This window comes from Scleropages formosus, chromosome 7 (assembly GCF_900964775.1).
Source record: "Scleropages formosus chromosome 7, fSclFor1.1, whole genome shotgun sequence".
Classification (NCBI taxonomy): domain Eukaryota; kingdom Metazoa; phylum Chordata; class Actinopteri; order Osteoglossiformes; family Osteoglossidae; genus Scleropages; species Scleropages formosus.
In genome coordinates, this window is record NC_041812.1 from 25,923,317 (window position 1) to 25,945,425 (window position 22,109).

A 22,109-nucleotide genomic window follows, 5' to 3' on the forward strand; every position below is an offset into this window, starting at 1 on the left:
CGCGCAGCTCTGACTCGACTAGTCTGCTCTCACTCATCCCTCCACGGCAGCTTTGCCGCGGTTATGAGGCACCGTCTCTTTGTCCTTCGTCAGAAGTAAAATACTCGTCCGCAGAAGATGCTCCTCTACTTTCCTAAGGGTTTCCATCACCCCAAGTAGCTGTAAAACCGAAATATTGCCCTTAACCCTGAAACAGGTGAAAGAGCCCCAACAAGATGGGTGCCGTTCATGTCTTGACCTGTGAGACACGTTGAAAGTGTCCTGTCCTCTTGGAGCGCAGGCTGGTGTCCACAGGTCACTCTGCTCGGGGTTTCAACACTCGCTATGTCTCTGAGACACCCTAACTTACCCTTCTGGAACAAAAAACACTCACCCTGCCATGGACTGATGTCCAGTCCAGGCTGTATTCTACTTAACTGCACACTCTGCTTGTGGGATAGGGTCTGGACCACCATGACCCTATTTTAGGGGAGCAGTTAACAAGCGTGAGCGAGCGAATGAGTGAAAACAAACACTTGAGTATATAGTGGCCAGTAAAAATGCACTTGTAATATTTACTTTGTTACACCGGTCATCCTCAAGTCATCAGTCTTGAAAGGCAAGGGTTGCACTATATCGACACCTGTGTGAAATCAAAACAATACTTACTAACTCGTTTTTAACTAGTCTACATATTCATCTGCAAGTAAGGTTAAAAAAAATAGGCTTGCTATTACTGTAAAATGAGCAGTGTACAGCTGCTACAAATACATGAGTTGGGAAGTTTCCTGTTTGGATAGACATTTTTTTCTTTATGTTTTGACAGCAGGTCTAGGGTTCGAGTCCCGCTTGGGGTGCCTTGCAATGGTGTGGCGTCCCGTCCTGGGTGCGTCCTCTCCCTCTCCAGCCTTGTGCCCTGTGCTGCCGGGTTAGGCTCCGGTTCGCCACGACCCCGTATGGGACAAGCAGTTTCAGATGTGTGTGTGTTTTGAGAGCATTGCATTTGCATAACAAATCACACGAGACGTGCCACGAAACATTGTATAAAGTGCCTTTTAATATTGAAATATACCATTTGAAAAGTCCTTTTGATTTTTTTTTTTGAAACTCCATTTACCCACAGAGATTCAACGCTTAAACCAAATATTTTTGTTAATTCAAATACTCACAAAAAATATACTTTGCAAAAAGATTTTTTTTTTTTATATATATATCTTTCAAAAAATACAACCAGAATGTGTAAGTGTGATACAGACGAACATGGACAGGAACAGCAAGTTAAAATCTCAACATTTAAAAAAGAGCACAGCTCAGCTGCTTACATTAAAATAAATATCTTTTCTTCTCTTTCTAGAAAAACAAACCTATCAAATCAGTGTTAAAAGGTGGAGGACTTTTCACTAGGAGGATCTCAAACACTGAGCTCAGCATCAGGTGCAGTAGTAGGAAGGCTGAGACGTGGCTGTGTGTGTTCCGCCAGGGCCCCACCGAGGCCCCGCACACGCAGGAAGCACGCTTCGCTTGCAACGCCTCTTGTTGAAACCCAAGACACAACAGGTTTGCATCCGCACCACAGCGTGCGAGTTTATGGAACAGCGTGAAATATTTGGGTGCCCAGAAGTCAGTAACACGTGATAGCCACTGCCTTTAACAAAGGGGAGCTCGGCCCTCTCATCATAATGGCTGGAGAAATATCTCATGTTGTTCACAATATCAGTAAGGGGGGGGGGGGGGGTAGTCATACAGCAGTAAAATCAGCAGGTAAAAAACATCGTTATAAATGACCACTTACATACATTCATAGCAAAGGAAAGACAAAGTAGATGTAAAATTCTGATTTGAAAATTCTACACTCTGATCCACAATACACTACTTTATACTTATTTGTCTGAATGCGACAAAGGAACGAGGAATGAAGACCGTCAGTCTCAACATCAGAAAACTGAGCTGCTCAGGTCTTTGCAAGCAGGTGGCATTGCCTTTTTTGAGTATGGGCTGATAATATAATCGACTAAGAAATTGTGTTGCGAACATTGAGAGAAATTGAGCATTGCCGAGGATTATGCATATCTTTGTACTCAGAGTCAGAAGTGGTGGAGTGGCATTGTTAAACCAGGCCGCCACCACCACCACCAACAGTCAAGACACTTAAACATGCTGCAGATCCCAATTAATGGCATGATATCATCTACACTAATGCTTACTGTGTTTGCCTACCATTCAGATATGACGGGCCTATTTACAGGTTCCTTCCGACGTAAAGAACAAAAGCAACTTCACCTAATACCAAAAAAGGGTCTCAAACTACTTTCCGCATAAAGAAGGCAACTGTGTTTGTCTTCAGACTTGCCGCAGCATCGCTCAGTACGTTAGGTTGATCTAAGCGTCTTTTGAGAACTTTATTGTAATTTAAACATCTGCATGTTTCTTACAGAAATATTTAAGCATAAATGTTTAAAAAATACATTTACCAGTTATTTAGTCGGTTTAGATTTTATTGCATGTGTTTAAACATGTGTGACAACTACAATTCAGGCAGACCAGTTTAAGTCCTGTTAAATACTTGAATGTATTGTGCTAAACGTACCAGATTTTTTCTCCTATTGCGCCACCTATTGGTCATATAATCAGAAGTCCAAACTCGTGGATGAATGATTACACAGATACTGGATAAAATCCAAACAGCAAAAAAAAAAAAAAAAAAAAAAGCAGATTGGTCACTCATGTAAAACTTCGATATACTAGAGAACCAAAAAAAAAAAAAAAAAAAGACTAAAAACACTGATGCAGGCAGTGTTTCCTTGACATTGACAGATTACAGTTCCTGAAACCGAGCTTTGAGTCAAAGTTCAGTCAACAAGATTTGAGTATTACTGAATTTTCATATACATGTGCATATTTATAATAAAAATAAATACTTATTCCATAACTGGTAAAACACAGGGGAAATAAGTTTTTTTTCCCATTTTTCTACCACCATCTCTACTGTCAGACTCTGAAGTACCTGTACAGTATTGCAATCAAACAAAAACATCTGTTTTTTGCTCTGTTGGGCTTTCTCATTTATGTATCTTTTGTCTTAGCATTGCATATTATTTTCAGAATCTTATAGGAGAGCCTGATGGTTGGTATTTGGGTGCTTATCAGCTCCTGGCAAAAATGTACACATCTTTAACATGTCATACAAACCCACTTTTCTGTAATTGTGTTACTCCCCATTTTGCTTGATATCCTTTGTATACAAAAACATCAGTAGAATTCTGCAGTACAAAAATGTCCATGGACTGAAAAATCTTAACCCTCAAGCGTAACTGAAATTGCATTTTTTTTTTTTTGTTTGGTTTTCAGTATTTTAATTTTTTTCTAACCCTTTTTTTGTAAACTGTATTTAATCATGTTTCCAGTTGATTACTGGGGCTCAAGTCTCCAGGGATTGTTCCAGAATCACTGCATCCTAGCACAGGCACCCCGCTCCTCTCACAAAAATGCAGAGCCAGGGAGGCACAGAGATTTGTTGGGAAACAAGGAGTCTGGTGAAGGGCAGTGTGTGTTTTACAAAAACAAAAAGATCCTTCATCTCTGTTCAAGCCCAGAAATTCACACATTGATTTTTTTTTTTTTTTGTCCATTTCACTTATAAAAAGCTGTGTATCACTCAACAAAAAAAGTAATAAGAACAACAACAATAATACAAACAGTCCTGTAGGAAAAGGCTCCAAGAGCAGAACTGAGATACAGTCTCAAACAGCCAGTGGTTCCCCTATCTGCACAGGTCACTGTGTACAGCTTCCCGCTGGGATTTCCTCTTCTTGCGCTCTCCCTGATGGTGGACCTTGTTACTGGGCACTGCGTTTGACAGCCCTGTGCTCTGCTGCCCTGCAACACATTTTGCGGGGGGGCGCGGCTGTCTGCTGCTCGTCTGCAAAACACATTTACAAAATCTCTCTGTTCACTGATCACCAATACAATTAAGACCATACTTTTGTGATTTTTAATTTTGGAAAGGTGCAGTAAAAACATAAAGCTATATACACACACACACACACACACACACACACACACACACACACACACACACACACACACAACAGTTCCAGGAATGGACCACCTTTCAACTGAGCACAGACTAAACAGGTGTCCGGTGGGTTGTCTGTGGCGCACACAGAACAGTGCTTCAAAACACCAAACTATAAAGGGCACGTCTACTGCTGTGTGCTTCAAATCCCACCTTTCCCTTGGTGACGCTGCCAGCTGGGCTGCTAGATGAGTGGCCTTGTGCTCTGTGTGTGGTCACAGCTCCTAATATTTCATTGGGCAAGCCGGGGCTCCGTCCTGCTGGCTGCTTCGCTGTCTTACAGGGGGTTCCATCAGAATCCTAGGCGTTCATTTAAAGGGGGGAGGAGGAAAAATTTTATATATATACACACATACATACACGCATTCACACTTAATAGCACTAATACTACATCCATTATATTCATTGCATCCAGCTTCCTACAGTACACTGCAACATTACCAAAGGACAATATAACACAGCTGTACACACTCTGCAATGTAGGCTACAACCTGGTCTGAACATCAGTTCCTCACAGGGTGTTTTTTTGCTCCAAAATGAAACAAAAATTGAGGAGTATCCAGATTAATAGCACAGTAGTTCACAAGAGTTTACTAATTTACTTCATGTAACAGATCGTTGTACGAGTCAAGGAGAAACTGAGTCTTGGTGCGGTCAGCAAGTACTCACAGCATCACTGGAGCTGGAGGCTGTTGAGGAGGGTGAGCAGGATGACGAGGGTGAGGAGTGGGGTGGAGAGGAGGAGTTGGATGAGCGCTTGCAGCAGGATGCCGCGGGAGGTGCTGCCGTCTCCTTGGACACATTGTTGTTGCACTTGTCCAGCCGCTGTGGCTCCACCAGTAGTGTTACATCATTTCCTGAGGGAGCACATAAGGACAACAGAAACCATGTCCATCAGTTCTCATTTAGAATGAGGTAAATACCTGTAAGCCTTACTATACACTGCTGCTGGAGTTGTCTCTCTCTGCAGGCATTATGAAGTTAAATTTCAATTCAATAAGCTCTCGTGCACACTGGTAAGCTTCAGAAGCGTACCGTTACAAAGCGGCTCATTCTTTGACTGGCTCCCCCACTGCTTTGTGATCCAGTCTCTGTATTCTACCACTTCTTGAGTGACCCGTATTATTCTTCCCAATATACTGTTAAAAGAAAGCATGCTAGTTATTCTGAAGACACATGTTTATGCAAAGAGCATTGCACACCATGCTCAGGAATCAACAAGAGAAATAACAGAGGATCAAAGTGGAGCGTGTGTCTTACCTCTCGCCCTCATTGTTGGGGTAGTACTTGGCAATGGGCGAAACGGCATGGCTCAGTACAACATAGGCATAGTCGAAGGCTTGCTTCACCTGCATGGCACCATAGGAACTTCGGCCAACATCATTGTCTGCTTACACAGGAATATTAATTTTTTTCCCCACTGACTCAAAAAAAGTTTATAATTTCCTCAAAAAAAATCTAAATGCTAATTTTTTTGCATATCACAAAAATGAATAAGCAATGCTGTACTGGAGCATTTTAAAGCGGGAGATGGGTCACACACAGGGCTCGCACCTGGCTGCAGGGGGTCCTCGATGTAGAGCATGGAGGGCCTGTAGCCATCCAGCATGCTCCTCTGGACCTCATCTTTGGCCACATAGCTGCCGCCATCCTTAATCCGGATGCCTGTCTTCAGGTAGTTGAAGTGCCGGCCATAGAGCTCAAAAAACTCGATGAGAAGGACGCCCATGTTTGCATTGGGGCTGCATGCATCAACCCTGTAGTGCAGCTAGAGCCGACAACAGGGGGCGCCCTACGTTAACCAACATATCATCGCCACTCAAACTGAAAGTGAACACACTGAACTATTCCTGACAAATCAAGAGACTTTTGTTCAATTCAATGCATGCAAAGAGTTAAACATTAAAGAGCGTGAATGAAAGAATACTCGCAGGAAGTAGAGGCTCACCTGCAGGAAGCTGACAGCCATGAGGAAGAGGCTGTAGGATCCGATCCCCCCGGTAAACACTTCATTTAGATCCCTTTGCAGCAGGAATTGCTTCAGCACCAATACCAAATGAGGAAGCACAGGGTATTTCTGGAAGACAAGAATCAGAAAATTGGGCAGTCCGTTCCTCATCAGACCACAACATGCTGCTCCTGAAACATCAATTTTCAAAATTAAATAGGTCCAACAGGATGACATGGGTTAGATCCGCCAACAGGACGCTCTTACCCATACCATACCCATTTTCCGTGCGGGGGACAGTATTTAGGGTAGTTTTTGTTACCTTTTTGAACTCCTTGATGAGCTGAGCAGCTTTCACACCGTTCTGTACGTTGAAACTAATGTCCACCTTGACCTCAGTATATGAATCTGTCAGCTTGATGATTGGTACCTGGAAAGATACAGAAGCATCTCAATGCATTTCTCACACAACACACACACACACACACACACACACACACACACACACACACACACACACAGAAAGCATGTGTACACAGATACATACCGTGGCCTTGTCCAACACCTTGATTGAGTTCTCTTCGGCCACATGCCTCTTCCGCAGGGCCTCCTCCAAAGTCCACAGGGGTAAATTGTCCCACTTTCCGAACACCACCAAATCAATGTCACTGCAAGCAAAGCAGAACTGGTTACCTCACTAGTTCCAGTGGACAGGCAGGTATGGTCATCGGTCTCTCAGGAGACTGAGGGACGCCACAAAGACCAAGAGCTCATTTCCACAGCACACAATACCAGTACTACCCAGGCACACCTCCACTGGGCCCATCAGCTGACTTCTCCCTAGAACTTTGGAGTAATATCTAGTTTACAAAAATACGGATGCAAGAAGGGAACTGAACTAAGGTGCCACCTGCTCTAATGCTACGTAAAGGACAAAAAAGGAAAAACTCAGTACAAACACAGGTATGACTCACCTTGTTGGTAAATATAATCCAGTAGTAAAGCTCCCAAATATCTGAACCTGAAAAACAAGTTCAGAAACAAGAGCAGTCAAACAAAGAAGCACAAGCAAAAAGAAACACAAACAAGTGCTGGTGAAATTAAAGCGATTTTTTTCAAATACGCCCCCACTTATCTAAGCAAGCGAAGCTATGACATGTCCGCTGGATACACTAATACATGCTACTCTCTAAAGCAAAACAAATTAACCTGATCGTTTCTATTTAATCCCATTTGAATAAATTCAGCCTGGAATAAACAGAAGCCTGAAGTAAACACAAAAAATGAAATCTGGTTAAATTAATGACATTTTGACTATTGGTGAAGTGTGAAACCCTTTTTATTATTTAAAAAAACACCCCAGATCAACATTTCTGAACATGTTAGCAGATTTTACCTGGGGATTTAAAAATAGATTTAAATCTGGCTTTGTGTGTTTATATTGTAAGACACCTTAATTATGACCGGGCTCAAACTCACATCTCCTTAATGACAATATGTGATGTATATGGAAAAAACAAGAACAGTGGGTGAGGTACTAGAGGAGGAGGGGTGCTTCTACTTAAAGTCAAAGGGACATAACTGCAGACCCAGAGGCGAACCAAAATTACAACCAGTAACATGGTGGTTAAGGCTGTTGCCCTGTGAACTGAAGATCCCCGGTTTCAATCCCCCTACCGCTGCACTACCTCTGATCATAGAACTCACCGTGAATTAATACAGAGTGCACTGCAAAATAAATAGGTAATTCATTGTAAAAGATGGTTATATAACATTTGTGATGGACTGGTGCCCCGTCCAGGGTGCACGCTTCCTAGCCTAGCGCCCAGCGATTCCAGGATTGGGTCCAGACTGCTGCCAACCTGACAAGAACGAGCGGTTAACGATAGTGAGTGAATGAGTGTGACCGAGGGTTACATAACACTATAAGTCACCTCGGACAAAGACATTAGCTAAATGAAGGTTATTAATTATAATGTGTTAGTAATGTACATACTGTGTACATACGCCAGGTTTATGGCTGCTGGCCAATACAGAGAACTAGAGGGAGCCCATGAGCAAAAGGGGGGGGGGGGCAGAAAGGCAAATAATGACCAGTGAGCTTCTACTCAAGTGCCAGGTCTCCTTTTCAGCAAAACAACACAGTCCTTATCTGCAGGCCGGCTCAAAGTCAGCGTGAACGGGCCCACCTGCGAGGGCTAGTGTACACAGGACGACGCGATTAAGCAGCCAAATATAACACATGGGCCAAAGGAGATAAGGGCACTGCTTGCTTGAAAGCACTGGAGTGTTGGGCTGCAACCTTCACTTTGCACCACGGTGGCGCTCCGCCCACAGGAGCCAGAAGTTCACACCAAAAATGTCTTCATTCCAAAGGCCACTCCATGCATTCAATTAGGTTTTCAGCAAACGCGTACAGGAGGAATGTGCGGTGTAACGTGTGCTCTTAAGAAGTCGGCTGTGGAATCGCAGGGATAACAACGTAGAACTACTGATAGCGCTGTTTGTGTAAACACTGGGTATGGAGAGAGATGGAGGTCCAAGCAGGCAGGGCACATAAGGAAGGCAGCAGTGCGGAGATCATCTGAATGCCACCCGTACATCTGCGAAGGGCCATAGGTCCTTGATGACCCTTTCGATGCGCTCCACCACCTCCATCCTCATTCGCTCCTCCTCCGGGCGTGGGGACATGTACTCGTAGAAGTCGATGATCTCCTCATGCAGCCTGCAGAGCACAGGGGAGGCAAGCAATAAGAACAAGTTAGGGGGGATCCTGGAGAGTGTGAAGGAGAGCAATGAAGTCACTAACAGCAGGAGAGTGGTGTGTGTAAACAAGATGAGAGTACACAGCGATACCACACCGCCTCTTCAGCTCCATTCTGTCCTCTGCCCTTAAGTGACATCCTCCTCCCCCATCTGAACTCGTACACCATTAGCCCTGCTAGTGGATGTAGGACCATTACCAGAGATCCCCAGCAACATTAGCACAGACTTTCAGGCTTCTCTCCTCCAATTTTGCCTACCTTGAACCCAAAATCAAAGCTCGAAACAACAGTAAGATGACCATTCACAGTGCGCCGCTGTTGTACAAGGTTTGACTGTGATAACCTTCCTGTGACTTTGGATACGACACTAACCAAGGTAGAAAAGCAAGTGCACTTTAACGGATTTCTATCTTTAATGTTAAAGATAATGCTGCGTTTCTGGAAAATGTAGCAATTATTTATTATTTGTTTCGCTGACAATGTTCAGCTATTTCCAATCATTTACTCAACGATACAGCTAGGTAATTTTTACTGCATCAGTTCAGTACCTTGATCTTGGCATTACATAGGGAGGGGGCTTTGAACCAGTGTCCTTTGGTTGCAAGACAACTGCTCTAACTACTCTGCCACTTGCTGCCCCAGTTCAGGAATCACTCTGTAACCGTAGGCAGCATTTCAGTGTTAAAGCAGGGTATGTCTACAACCATAGTAAGTTACCCCCCTAATGAGTATGTTTAGTAACCTGAGTGGGAGGCACAGGCTACAGTGGGTTCAATGGCACTATGAGCTTCTCAAGGACAGAAAATTGGCTGAGAGCACAACTGACCAGACCAAACCGTTCAAACAAGCCTGGCTATACAAACTTCGAGCTATTCCCGCACAGCTTCTACGCCTACAACACAATCAGCACTGGACTCCCAGCAGGAGACCACTGCTGATGAGAGCAGCTGCCAGCCCTACCCTTCACCTTAGATACAGCGACCCTGGCTCTGTTCCGTGCCCGGCAGGGAAGGTCCAGCATAACCGACGGCGCACGTGACCACATATGAACCCTGAATGAAGGAGGCTGGGTTTACCAAGGCTGCAGAGCGATGAACAGACAGCTTGACAGGTCTGCAGAGGGTCGACACGGCACTGCAAGCGCATCTAGATCCTAAAACCTGAGCCACTCAAGCAAGAAGCTGAAAACCAAGAAATGACCTGAAGTGAGAACTTAAGGTGTTCAAATTAACACTGAACACTACAGTAAACTTAAATCCAGCACTGATTCCAATCCTTGCAAGCTGAATCTTGTTAATTCATATCACACAGGTATTAGGACACAAACCAATGCCAGAAGAAGCTGCACCGAGCTGTGTGGGAAAGGACCAAGGCCACCGAGCTTTGAAAACCATGCACCGGTCAAGCTACCAAGTACAGACAAGAACTTTGCAGTTACTGTTCCACAATCCCAAGAGGTCAATCATGATGTCTAAGGCCTGGTTTCTAAGTCAAGTGTGACCCACCAATAGGGTCACGTGGAGCTAGCAGAAGACACAATGTGCGGTCATTTCCACCTCTCATGCAGACTCAACTGGAGGTGGCCCACCATACAGTTCCCACAGTTCTCTCACACGAAGACCTGGGACAGGGTGTGGAGGGCACAACCCTCTGGGAAGCTTGGCTGGCACATGGGTGAGGAGTCAGCAGCGCGTCATGTGTGAGCATGTCCCACAACCTCCCAGACGTTCCCAAAGGAACTATACAGAGCAGAACCAGTGCTCCTATCTGACTAAAGTAACTCACACATCCTACCCAATCGGAAAATAACCAAAAAAAAATTAAACGTCACAGTGTCTTCGCTCAATGGTCTGTGTAACTTGCAGGTCCTGCTGAGCCACCCATGAAAGAAATGCCTGAACGGGGACATTGACTCCACCCTGGAGACTCGTGCACTCATGGTGGCGCATTTATAATGTCATAGTCAAGAACAGATTCACTGAGCTGTTTCTCCGCTCAGTCTTTGTGGCTGCGTTTCCTCTCCTCACCCCTCCTATGGAAACTGACCACACCTCATGGTCTTTCTCAGTCATCTTTCTTACTCCCTCGGGCTGTGAATCACTTTGCATCGAACAGCGCCGTCCATGACCCAACGCGAGTGACAGCGTTCCAGGTGCGAGGCCCACCCAGAGTGGGACGAGAACAGATTCAACTCCACGGGGTAGAACTCGCCCAGGAGAAGAAGGGAGGTGTACGTGAGGACTGGCAGCATATGCTTCAGGGGAAACGAAAGAATAAACAGCACTGCCACATGGACAAGTGCCTTAGGTTTCAATTCAGAGTTTGCAGAATGGCCTTTGTGGAGAAAACGGTTGCTTTCAGTTTCCTTTCTCCAGTGCTGTGTGCTCCACTGAGGCGGCTCCTCAGGCTGCGCTGCCATTGGCCGCTTTTACTCAGCCAGCCAATCACGTGACACACAAGGTATCCCTGTTACTGGGCGAACAGGGCCCGCATCAGGCCAAGTGGATCCAAGGGAAACATTATTATTATTATTATTATTATTATTAGTATTCACCATCACTTAGCTGACACCTTCTGTCCAAGGTGGTTTACAATGTAAGGACTCTAAACTACAGGTGGTCCTCGACTCATGACGGGATTCTGCTCCAATGACCCAGTCATAAGTTGATTTCACTGAACCATAAAGCGGTATAAAAAAGTTTACGTGAATGCCATGTTGTACAATAAGATTTTTTGAGCTAACTTCACACATTGTTTGTGTTAAAATGATCTACATAGAGAATATAAAAACACAGTATTATATTTTCAAGCTGCACTTTTATTTTCACCTTCATTTCAAAATCCGACTTCCACTTTTTCCATACGGCACCGCCCTCACTTTTTCGGCCGAGTCATTTTAACTGCAAAGTACCGAAGGCAATCACAAACAAAAAGTGTTTTAAACAAAATGCAAGCGCCGCCAGACACACAAACACAGAGACCCGAGCAACAACAAATATGGGCACCTCGCATACGTAATCCAATACGGTTAGAGACAGCCGTCACGAATCTGCAATGTCATACGTTGTAGAAATCGTAACTTGAGGACAACCTGTATTTACAATTATTTAACCATTCATGGACAGGTGGGTCATTTTTACTGAAGCAATTCAGAGTAAGTACCGAGACCAAGGATGCTACAGCAGAAAGCGGGGGTATGAACCCATGCGTTGACTTACACCACCCGCTGACTGAATATAAAACCTCCCAACCCTGCAATAAGCAGAGGTGAGAAGCAGGCTTTTTAGCGGGCACGACTTGGGCGGACCGAGAGAGACCAGTCCGCTGGATGCCTTCCTGCCCGAGGGTGAGAAAACGCCCTTATCGAGCTCTACGACGCAACCTTCCTCACAAGACGACCCACCTCATGCATGCCAAGGGCGGAGAATACCGAAAGTGAGACACATGTGCACCTAAAGCTCTGTCAGTTGCAAAAGGCACTTTTGTTTATGTCGCCAAAAGGAGAGAAGCATCTGCTACGCGAATAAACGTTTGACTTGCGTACACTAGCAGTGTTCCAAAGCCCTACTGGGGAAACTGACTCAAGGGCACTGCAGGGCGGCCTGGGGCAACATTAACCGCCCTGCCTGAGAGCATGGCAACCCACAAAACGCACATGTTGAGGTCTCGCTCCATTGTGCGGTTGACGACGACAACAGAATTCGCCGCTTCCTCATATGTGCACTTCGACCTCAGGGCAGGAATCCACCAACATGATTGTCAGCACCTAGAAAAATGTAGGAGGACTTCTTAGAGCAAACCAGCCATTATCAGACACCGGGGAAGTTCTCTCTCATGACACTCCCCCCAACATACACACACACAGAGAAACTCTTTGCACCAGCACCCAGAATCACACAAAACTGAAAGTGACCAGGGACAGAGGACGGAAGTGACCCAAGCATCACCTCCAGTAAACATAAAAAGTTGGTGACACACAGACGCACACATACACACTGCAGCTGATGAGCTAGAGTCAGAAAATAACCAGTCAGCTCTGACCTGACTTCACCCAGTAGCACAGCGCTGGCTCTGGGTGTGAATGACCTCATGCAGGACTCACGACATTCTCACGCTGCCTCTTGTTGAACACGCCATCATCCACCGGTTTGGGAACGTAGTCATACTGCATTCAAACCACTTTGATACTACGGTTAGGCCTGTTTTGACTCTGTTTCATCAGTCAACTTCGAACAGGCTAATGAATCACATTTTACTTAATGGAGCGTTTGCAACAGAGCAGTACAGGCTAGAGCCAGTTCCAAGACTACCAGCTTCTGCATCACGATCAGCGAGTTCATCCTTGTGCTCAAAGGTATTCGTGTGTATGTGTGAGAATCACTCAATCGTCCTGCTGAGCTGGACTGGACTACTTCCAACATGACACCCGGTGCTGGGGAGCCTCTGCCATGTTACCCCCTCCTGCACCAACAGACCGAAGGCTACAGATGTCCCCCACGCGGCGGATTATGACGACTCCCAGCCCACAGATGCAGAGATAGGGGCCACACGTGGGATTCTTTGCACATCTTAATATCACCTGAGCGTGCGCCTTCAGAATGGACTCGCGCCCCAGCCAGCGATGACACTTCTCCCAGGTAATCCAGCGCCACTCTCCACACACTCGTGGGAAAATAATCCATTTAAGGGTGGACGATCTGCTACATTTGGCTGGAGAAGAAGGCGAAAAGGAAGGGGGCGGAGGAGGAAGAGAGCAGTTACCACGCTCTTCACAAAACCGAAAGGCAGCTGGAGGGTCTCGAACCCTGGCAAGAGGACAAGCTGGGACAGCAGAGCTGTGTGTATGCAAATGTGTGTGTGGTGCACTGAATGGAAAAGCTAAGCCTCCTGAAGGTCTGGCAATACCTGCCCTGCCACATTTCATACAGCAAGTCTTTTCTGTTGTGGATTATATCTACTGCTTCAGGTATGGAGGGGATGGAGACACCGTGATGCAGCAGGTTGACCAGGGCCTAGGCTCTGGATTTGGACACGGGTTCTGTGTGGAGTTTGCATGTTCTTGTGAGTTTCCTCCAGGTACTCTGGTTTCCTCCCACAGTCCAACATGCTTTTCAGATAAATTAGTCGCTCTTTGCATATATATGTGTGCGCGTGTGTGTGATGGCGAGACAGAGAGAAAGACAGACAGCATGTGCGGCTACAGACAAGTGTCTGTTCCAGGGTCATCATACCCTGTGCTTCCCGCTTCCAGGATAAGCTCGGAACCACTGTGACCCTGCACAGGTACAAGGGGCATGCCACTGTACTCTGACATCACTCCATGCTGCATAAGCAGCACAGAAGGCAGGGGACTCCCTCAACTGCGGAAGGAAAAGACGCGATGATGTGCCATTTATCCGCCACTCGAGAGTGTTTACAACTGTGGCATCAGTGGACAGAGAATAGCCATTAACTACGGTTTCATTACGAGCCCTGATGAAAAGCGTAACACATCTGTCTCCAATTGTCTATTCCCCCTCGGCAGCACAGCCAGAGAAGGTGCACAAAGTCAGAACTGGCTAGGGAGCCAGAGACATTTCAAACATGGGGAATCCATCGCCGCTCACAGCTCTCACATAACACGGCGTAGGTCTCTCGCGCACGGATATACGCTGCTGTACAAGACTCTTGCCTGCTGCATTGCTCTCAAAATCGTACCTCGCGGTGATGTCCCTGTGATGGAGCTTAAAGCTGTCGAACACGCAATGATTTGTTTTTTCTTTCATGAAATGCTGAGGGACCCAGGTGCCAGAACAACCTACCACTGCGTGATTTGAATAACTTAGTGGCAACCCAGTATGTTTAAACGCTCTCGTCTGGTGTTTCTTCATCCTACATTGGGGACTTCCAGGCTTGCTCTTTCTTGCGTTTTGTTGTCCGTTTGTGTGCTCTACAAATGTTTGAATAACAGGGGGGAGCATAGAGAAAAGATGTGCTGTTGCTGTATCTTCAGAGGGTCATAGCAAAGATGCAGAAGTTATATATGCCGGTGCTACTCTCACTATTTTAACTACGGCCCTGTAGTTAATGTAGATACCGATATGTGCAAGTTTCACACACACACACACACACACACACACACTTTCTGACCCGCTTGTCCCATACGAGGTCGCGGGGAACTGGAGCCTAACCCGGCAACACAGGGCATAAGGCTGGAGGGGGAGGGGACACACCCAGGATGGGACGCCAGTCCATCGCAAGGCACCCCAAGCGGGACTCGAACCCCAGACCCATTGGAGAGCAGGGCCCGGTCCAACCCACTGCGCCACCGTGCAAGTTTTTTTTTTTTTTTTTTAAAAAAAAAAGAAACACACTACAGGAGAGAGTGGACACCAGGTCCAGCCTGCTGGTGGCAACACAGTGGCAATGTCTCAGCGTCTGGTCCGGGTGCGAGTCCTTCTTTAGAGGAGGAATGGAGCGGATCCATAGCCATGTCAGTGGGTGGCAACAGCAAGCTGATAAGACAGACAAAAGGGCAACCTGAAACCTTCATTACTTCACTGCACAAAGAGCAAAAAAAGACTTTACCAACCATGTTGAATGCTGAAAACTCCAAAAAAATAAGTTAAATCAGTAGACTTTGAGATGAAAACAGGACAAGCCAAATCAAAACTGGTAGCAAGGTAAATCCTTTGTAAAAAACCATGCTTGCTTCACCTTTTAGGATCTCTCCACCCTACAAACAACCTCCTTTCTCCTACTTCACAGAACTGTGTGCTTATAGTGCAGCAGTTTTAAGCAGTAAGGACAAGTGGGTGCTTGCTGATACGTGTGCAGCCAGTTACATAAACAGTGGTAGCACCTTGCACCGACTGCACCGCATTCACAGTAACCTCCAGGTTATTTCATCCCTGTTCATGGTACAATGCACTGGCCAAGCTTCTGAGAAGCCGGTCTGCAGCATGTGGCCTTCGTCACTGTGTCTGGGAACAAAGTCAAGAGAGCAGTTCAGAGCCGAGTAACAGAATACATCACTGGGGAAGCAGGTGGCAGAGTGGTTAGAGCCACTGCTTTACCAGGATTCCAACCGCATCCCCCCACTGTAATACCCCTGATCAAGGTATTTGCCATAAATTAGTGCTTTTAAAAAAAAAAAATCACCCAGTTGAATAAATGAGTAAATCGCTAAGCAGCTCAGAATACAACCATGGTAAGATGCTTTGAAGAACACCATCTGTTCAACCAATAAATAACTAACAGGCAGAATACACAACCTTGCAGATTCTAGGGAAACTCTTCCTCATTGCCCATATGGGAGCAGGACCGTATTAGCAATTGTGCCCGATCTGGACAATGTTGTATGGAGCTTCCTTACTGGTTATTCAGATCACAGAGTACGCCAGGAAACTCCTAATAAAGGAATGGGGGGGGGGAATGACATTTACAGCACGTTATCAAAAAACAGGGTCAATACAAGCCTTGCTCCTATGCTCCGTGCCCGTTTTGCTATTCTGGGTCTCTGTGTGTGTTGTCGGGCAGGATCACCTGTCGCTGAGAAATACTCCGGCCGATTTGGTTACCGTACTTTTCCTTTGATGGGGGGGGGGAAACCCGAGTGTAATGCCAGGCTCTTCGACCAAACCGAGGCTGGATTTGCTCCAGAGTTCCTGTTCGCTAGATGTCATGCGGACCAGCAGGGTAGGACACGTGCATGAAAACCCAAAAGCGCACCGCTACCTGCCCCCCCCGCCAACCCCCCACACAGAGGGAGCAACAGCCCTGGGCCACTGAAGCCTCTTTAAGCCGGCTGGCTGCTGCGGGACACCCCTCGTTGGAAGAGGAGCACCTGATCACCACTGACGTCACAAGCCATAGGGTTACTCTCTAGCGAGGGTGGGGGTTTGTTTTGGAGGGGCAGGGCAGGGCTCCCCTCAGCATGTGCTACGTGTAAACACAGCAGGCTCCTTGGGAAAGGGCCACGGGGCCTTGGCAGCCCTACCGGCAGTGCTCACCCACGCCATGCTCGCCGCCTCTGCCACGCTTACCCCGGCGCCGCGGGAAAAGTAGCCCCACACCGCGCCTCTTCTCCACGGCCTTTTGTTTCTCTTTCTTTCAAGTTCGTGACATGTCTGAGGATCCAACAAAGATTTCTGCATCAAACAAGTCACACCCACTGAAAATGTACACAGAATATGAATGCAGTCAAATGAGTCTAAATGTAAACAACTTCGCACTGATGTTTGCACCAATTTTAACTATATACATACACCTGAAGTGCCAAAAAAGTTCTCGCAACCAAAGATGATAAAAAATTATTGGCTGGCAAAATTAAAATTCCATAACGAAACAGCTGGAAGCGTAGTAGTTAGACCTGCTTCCTTTGGACCCAAAGGTCGCAGGTTCGATTCCTACCTCCATCTGTGACACCCTTGAGCAAGGTACTTACCCTAAATTACTCCAGTAAAATTACCCAGCTGTATAAATGGGTAAAAAATTATAACATTGTAAGTCGCTTTGGAAAAAAGCATCAGCTAAATGAATAAATGTAAACACATACATTATGAATAAAATCAAGATGCTTACATATAAAATACCAAGTCATTACCAGTGTTTGACAACTGCAGCAGCAAAAATGCAGAAACGTAAACATCTGTTAGCTGAGCAGCACAAAAAGCTATTCAGGGGTTTTAAATGACAAGGACAAAGAAGGTCTGGAAGGGTTGTATGAAAATGGAGCAGAAGAGAGTGCAGAGAATACACACGAAGCTGCTGAACTACGTCTCACATGACAACCTGTCAAAAGAAGTCAAGACACACACAGCTCTTGTTAGTCACACACCTAATTAAACATTAATCAGACACGGAGGGAGGTGGCGGCAAACAGGAGTCTGAAGCCAGGGCCTGGCCAGACCCCACTAAAATGACCTCACCCCCGTGCTTTCTGCCAAATTTAAAGTCAAAAGGCGAAAGTTACCACGTTACAGTAACCACAAAGGTATGTTTGTTCATGCAAAAGGCATCTCGGCTGTTACTGAGAGGATCGGGACGAGTCCTCGATTAGAAAGGCGCTGCGGATGCCAGCCGCACAACAATGCGGGAACCTGCGAAAGAGGCCGCCTGAAGATTTCTCGGAAGTCACGGGCACATCGTATAAATTTCACCAAGTTCTTGACGGAGGAGCGCAGCCACACTCCGACCTGTCGATGAGAACGAGTCAAATTGAATAAAGACCCCGCGTTGACTGAGTAAATCTGTTAGAGGAGTTTCAAGACCAGCTGCATATCACTTGGGGGGGGAATATTAATATTTAAAATGTTAGACATACAGCCACTGCGTATTATGTAATTACAGGCCTCGTTCAGAAGACCTGCTTTTGTGTTCAACGTGAAAATTTCCCCCCATGGGAAAACAAAGCGAACTGAAATGCGGCTAAAGCGCAAGAGTGTGTTTCACTCCCCGCGAATGCACCCTCACTCGGGATTCTTCCCCTTGGTGAATTTGTCATGTCGAAACCTGTGCTCTGCCCTGACACTCTTCCACAATCAGACGTCTTACGACAGCTGGTAGCGTACCGGTTAGAGCTACTGTTTTTGGACCCAAAGGTTGCAGGTTCTATCCCCACGTCTGTCTGTAATACCCTTGAGCAAGGTACTTACCCTAAATTGCTCCGGTAAAATAACCCAGCTGTATAAACGGGAAAATACCTGTAGGCAGCTTGATATTGTAAGTCGGTTTCGAGAAAAGCATCGGCTGAAGGAATAAATAATGTAACGAGAATGTCACGGCACGCAAAAATATATTCCGCATATATTCGTCAGCACGAATGGTGACACCCCCCCCAGGATTCATTTAATGGCCGATAAATGAAAACTGCAGTCATGGTGGGCGACACCTGAGCTCAGTGCGATACTTCCCTCCTGCCTTCATCACTGCAAGTGATGCACATGATGTCAAGGGAGAGAGGAAACACACACACACAAGTGCAGCAGCTGTGGACCTTAGTCTAGAGACAACAAAAGGTTCAAAGTGGAACCTGAAAGGGAGCTCAAAAGCGGCCCAACACACCCGAAGACGCCACCTTCGGCTGAGCTCGAAGGCAGCAAGAAATTTCTAGAATCAACCGAAAAAAAAAACGCGTTCATGTCTGTCTTCTGCAGAAGCAATATTCATCGGCACAGTTTCTTGACCCACGGGCATTTTGAGCCCAACGTACCTCAACGACAGATTTTACACTTTAATCATTTAAATAACTTTCCAAGGAAACTTGGGTTATTGAAGGCTACTCCATCTGTCATTCCACCAACCAGTTTAAGTCAAAATACTGCTAGAGGTAATGAGATGTCCCTTGTTTTTTTTTTTTTTCCCCACTTAATGGATGCTGTACAGAAAAACAAGATTTCCTACTTAGATCCTGCTGAGGTTGCGGAAAAGTAAAGGCTTCTTGGTCGACAGCCATAATTTTGCCAAACACCGTTTATACCAGTGACCATATTTTAAACGAGTGACTGCCGATTATTATTAAAGGACACGAGTTTATCCATTTTAATGTACGGATGTGGTTGTGGAGCACTGATCAAATGCCAGTACACGAATGCACAAAGACAAGGCCCAGTTTCTTTACTGAATGGGGAGGAACGCTGTGCGAGAGGATCAATGCCAACCCGGGTACAATTATTACTTCACTGTTGAAATGTTGTCCAACGTTTCGCACTTTTTTTTTTTATCCGACGCGACTTAGATTCTAAGCAATTTATGCCGCTTGGTATTGTACTGTAGCGACAGAGTAAGAAGCTCAGTCAAACGTGTCGCAGCCGAAGCAGAAAGTGGGACTTGAACCAGCAACCTTCAGTCTACAAGCTGAAGTTCTAAGTTCTCTGTGATGGGAGCCACAGGTTTGAAAAGCAGACTATTGACACCTTAAACTAGCTAGACACACCGACTGCAAGGCGTGTCCGCTTTCTTGGACATCTACCCGTCTCAGTCTTTCCTGGCTACGCCTCTAACCTAGAGCGGAGATGAAGACAGCAGAAGGCCTGGGCACTGCTCCTGAGGAGGTCACCTTACAATCTGAAGGTCCTGAGTTCAAATCCCCTGGACCCTTGACCAAGGTACATACCCTGAACTGAGAGCAGTAAGAATACCAGGCTACACGGGTAAATAACGGTAAAGTTGATCACTTAAGAATCAGTGTAAAAATGTAAGTCACTTGGAGAAAGGTGTCCGATCAATAGAAATGAATAAGAGAAATGAGTCGTGGCAGCGATGGATGGTCTCTCCATCTTCCACCCCAGGACACGGACGGACACACAGAGAGAGAGAGAGAAAGAGAGCGACCGTGCGCTCGTTAGGAGACTCAGTGATCCAGTGCGAAACAGCAGACGAACGTGGCGGACGCGCCACGTGGGACCCCAAACACACACAGCCGCAGTGGTATACTCTTAACTACTCACCCCATGACCCCCTCCGAGTAGTTCCTGCTTTTCCACGGCGTGCCCGTGTATCCGGCGAGCGCGTCCTCGGCCGATCCCGGGCAGAGCAGAAGGCTGCTCGTGTTGAAGCCGAACGTGCTCGCCTTGTTCTCCCGCCGCCGTTTGCTGCGATGCGCGGTGTCCGAGTCCCCCCTGGAGGAGCCCCCCGCGAGCCCACCGGCGCTCGCCGCCCCGCCGCCCGTGCCCCTCCCCGCCGGCGCACAGTCTCGTTGGTTGTTATTACTCTCCAGAGGTATATAGTCCCGCTGCTCCGCGACGTCGTCCCTGGAGTTCGACATTCCCCGGTCGGCCCGGTTCCCCCAGCTCCCAATGTGGCCGGTGCTGCCCGCCGCGGCCGGTGCTCCGCTCCCGCTCTCCGCTCCCCCGTCGCCGCTCGCTGCTTTGGGACTCTGACTAGCGCCGCAGTTGCTGCCCAAGTAGAGAGTGCCCAGACTCTGCGTTGTTTCCCAGATGTGCACCCAGAGGCTGTTGGCGGGTCCGAGTTGTTCTGGCTGGAACCAGGCGATCCTCGGATCCATCAAACGGCGTTGCCCGAAGCCCCCCCCACCGCCCCCCCCCGGAGCGCGGCTCGGTTTGTAGCCCGATCCGCCTGTTCAGCTGCCGTGCCGTGCGCTGCTGTCTGCTTTCCTCATCAAACCAGTTCGAATCCGAATATGATAAGCAGTTTTAAAATAACGTATAAATAAGAAGAAGGGGGGGAGATGAACCGTTTGAGTACAAAAAGTTGTATTTTAGTAAAGTGGAAGGGAGACAGACGTACGAACGCCCGCGGACCGTCGCTGCGAATCTGACCCCTCGTAGTTCGGGTCCTTCAATGGCGGCCCACGGCGCGGCAGTGCGCAGGCTCGAGAGAGAGAGAGCGAGAGAGAGAGATGGGGGGGGTCGCTGGGCGGAGAAATGAAAGAGAAGGACTACAGAACGGCCTGTTGAGGGGAGAAGGCGGATCAGCGGGCTCGTTCGTGACGGCGGCGAAACTGACAGGAATTCCGGCGATTGTCACCAAACGAAACGACGAGCCTCACTCGGACAGAAAATTCTGGAAGTACTGCTAAACGACGTTTGCGAAGCAAAATAAAACGCCACATATAAAATACCCGAGGAATAAAAGTGAAAACGTTTTAGTTACAAGCCCCAACCAAACTGGTTCTGCACAACATTTCCATACATATCATATGCCGACGTCTACAGCTAAGACCTGTTGCTGAGTACTATACCATGTTTACTTTACTGTAAAAGCCTCTTCACAATACACAGCGCAGTCAGTTGTAGAAATTTTAACAGACAACCCAGAAATGTGAGGATGCCTGGCGTCGCCAGAGGAAAAGAGGACCCCGATCGGCCATCAGTGCGCCACGGCCCACGCCAGGAGCCTTTCTGTGGCAAACAGTTTATCACAATGCGCCAATACTAGCTTAGTAACATTTTATTTATGCAAACAAACAGTACTTTGTCGAGCTGTGAAATCATTGACGGCAAAATAAAACTCTGGCCAAGACCTAAAGCCTGCTCTTTGCCTGATGACGTAACATTATAGCATCTAATAAAGCATAAAGTCAGACTCACTGCAGTTTCCATCCAAAACACAGGATTTTTTTTTAAAGGCCATGTTGTAACATGGCATGCTCTGAACAAATATACTTGGCTATGTCTTAGTCCCGAAGAACGAGTGCCCTCTTTTGACTGAGCAGTTCTACTTTTAGAAACCAAGCAGCACAGTGGAGCAGCAGGTAGCACTGGTGCCTCACAGCTCCTGAGCTGTAGGTTCGGGTGCAGCTTTGAGTCTCGCTCAGTCTGTCAAGAGCGCACGTGTTTTCACTATGCTCTTTCTTGGTTTCCTCTGGGTGCTCTGCTTCTCTGCCACTGTCCAAAGATGC

The 22,109-nt window shown here is 46.8% G+C and overlaps 1 protein-coding gene across 1 annotated transcript; it reads right to left on the reverse strand.

Moving 5' to 3' along the window:
• Positions 1-1,249: 1,249 nt before the first annotated feature.
• LOC108926192 (terminal nucleotidyltransferase 4A-like) lies at positions 1,250-21,056 on the reverse strand. Its single transcript, XM_029253761.1, has 12 exons — positions 20,197-21,056; positions 8,604-8,727; positions 6,977-7,023; positions 6,550-6,670; positions 6,325-6,432; positions 6,003-6,131; positions 5,609-5,822; positions 5,315-5,441; positions 5,090-5,193; positions 4,724-4,911; positions 4,208-4,354; positions 1,250-3,898 (listed from the first exon to the last, which is right to left on the reverse strand). Exons 1-12 carry the CDS (start codon positions 20,751-20,753, stop codon positions 3,740-3,742), a joined length of 2,025 nt encoding a protein of 674 aa, XP_029109594.1. The 5' UTR covers positions 20,754-21,056; the 3' UTR covers positions 1,250-3,739.
• Between the last annotated feature and the right edge of the window lie 1,053 nt (positions 21,057-22,109).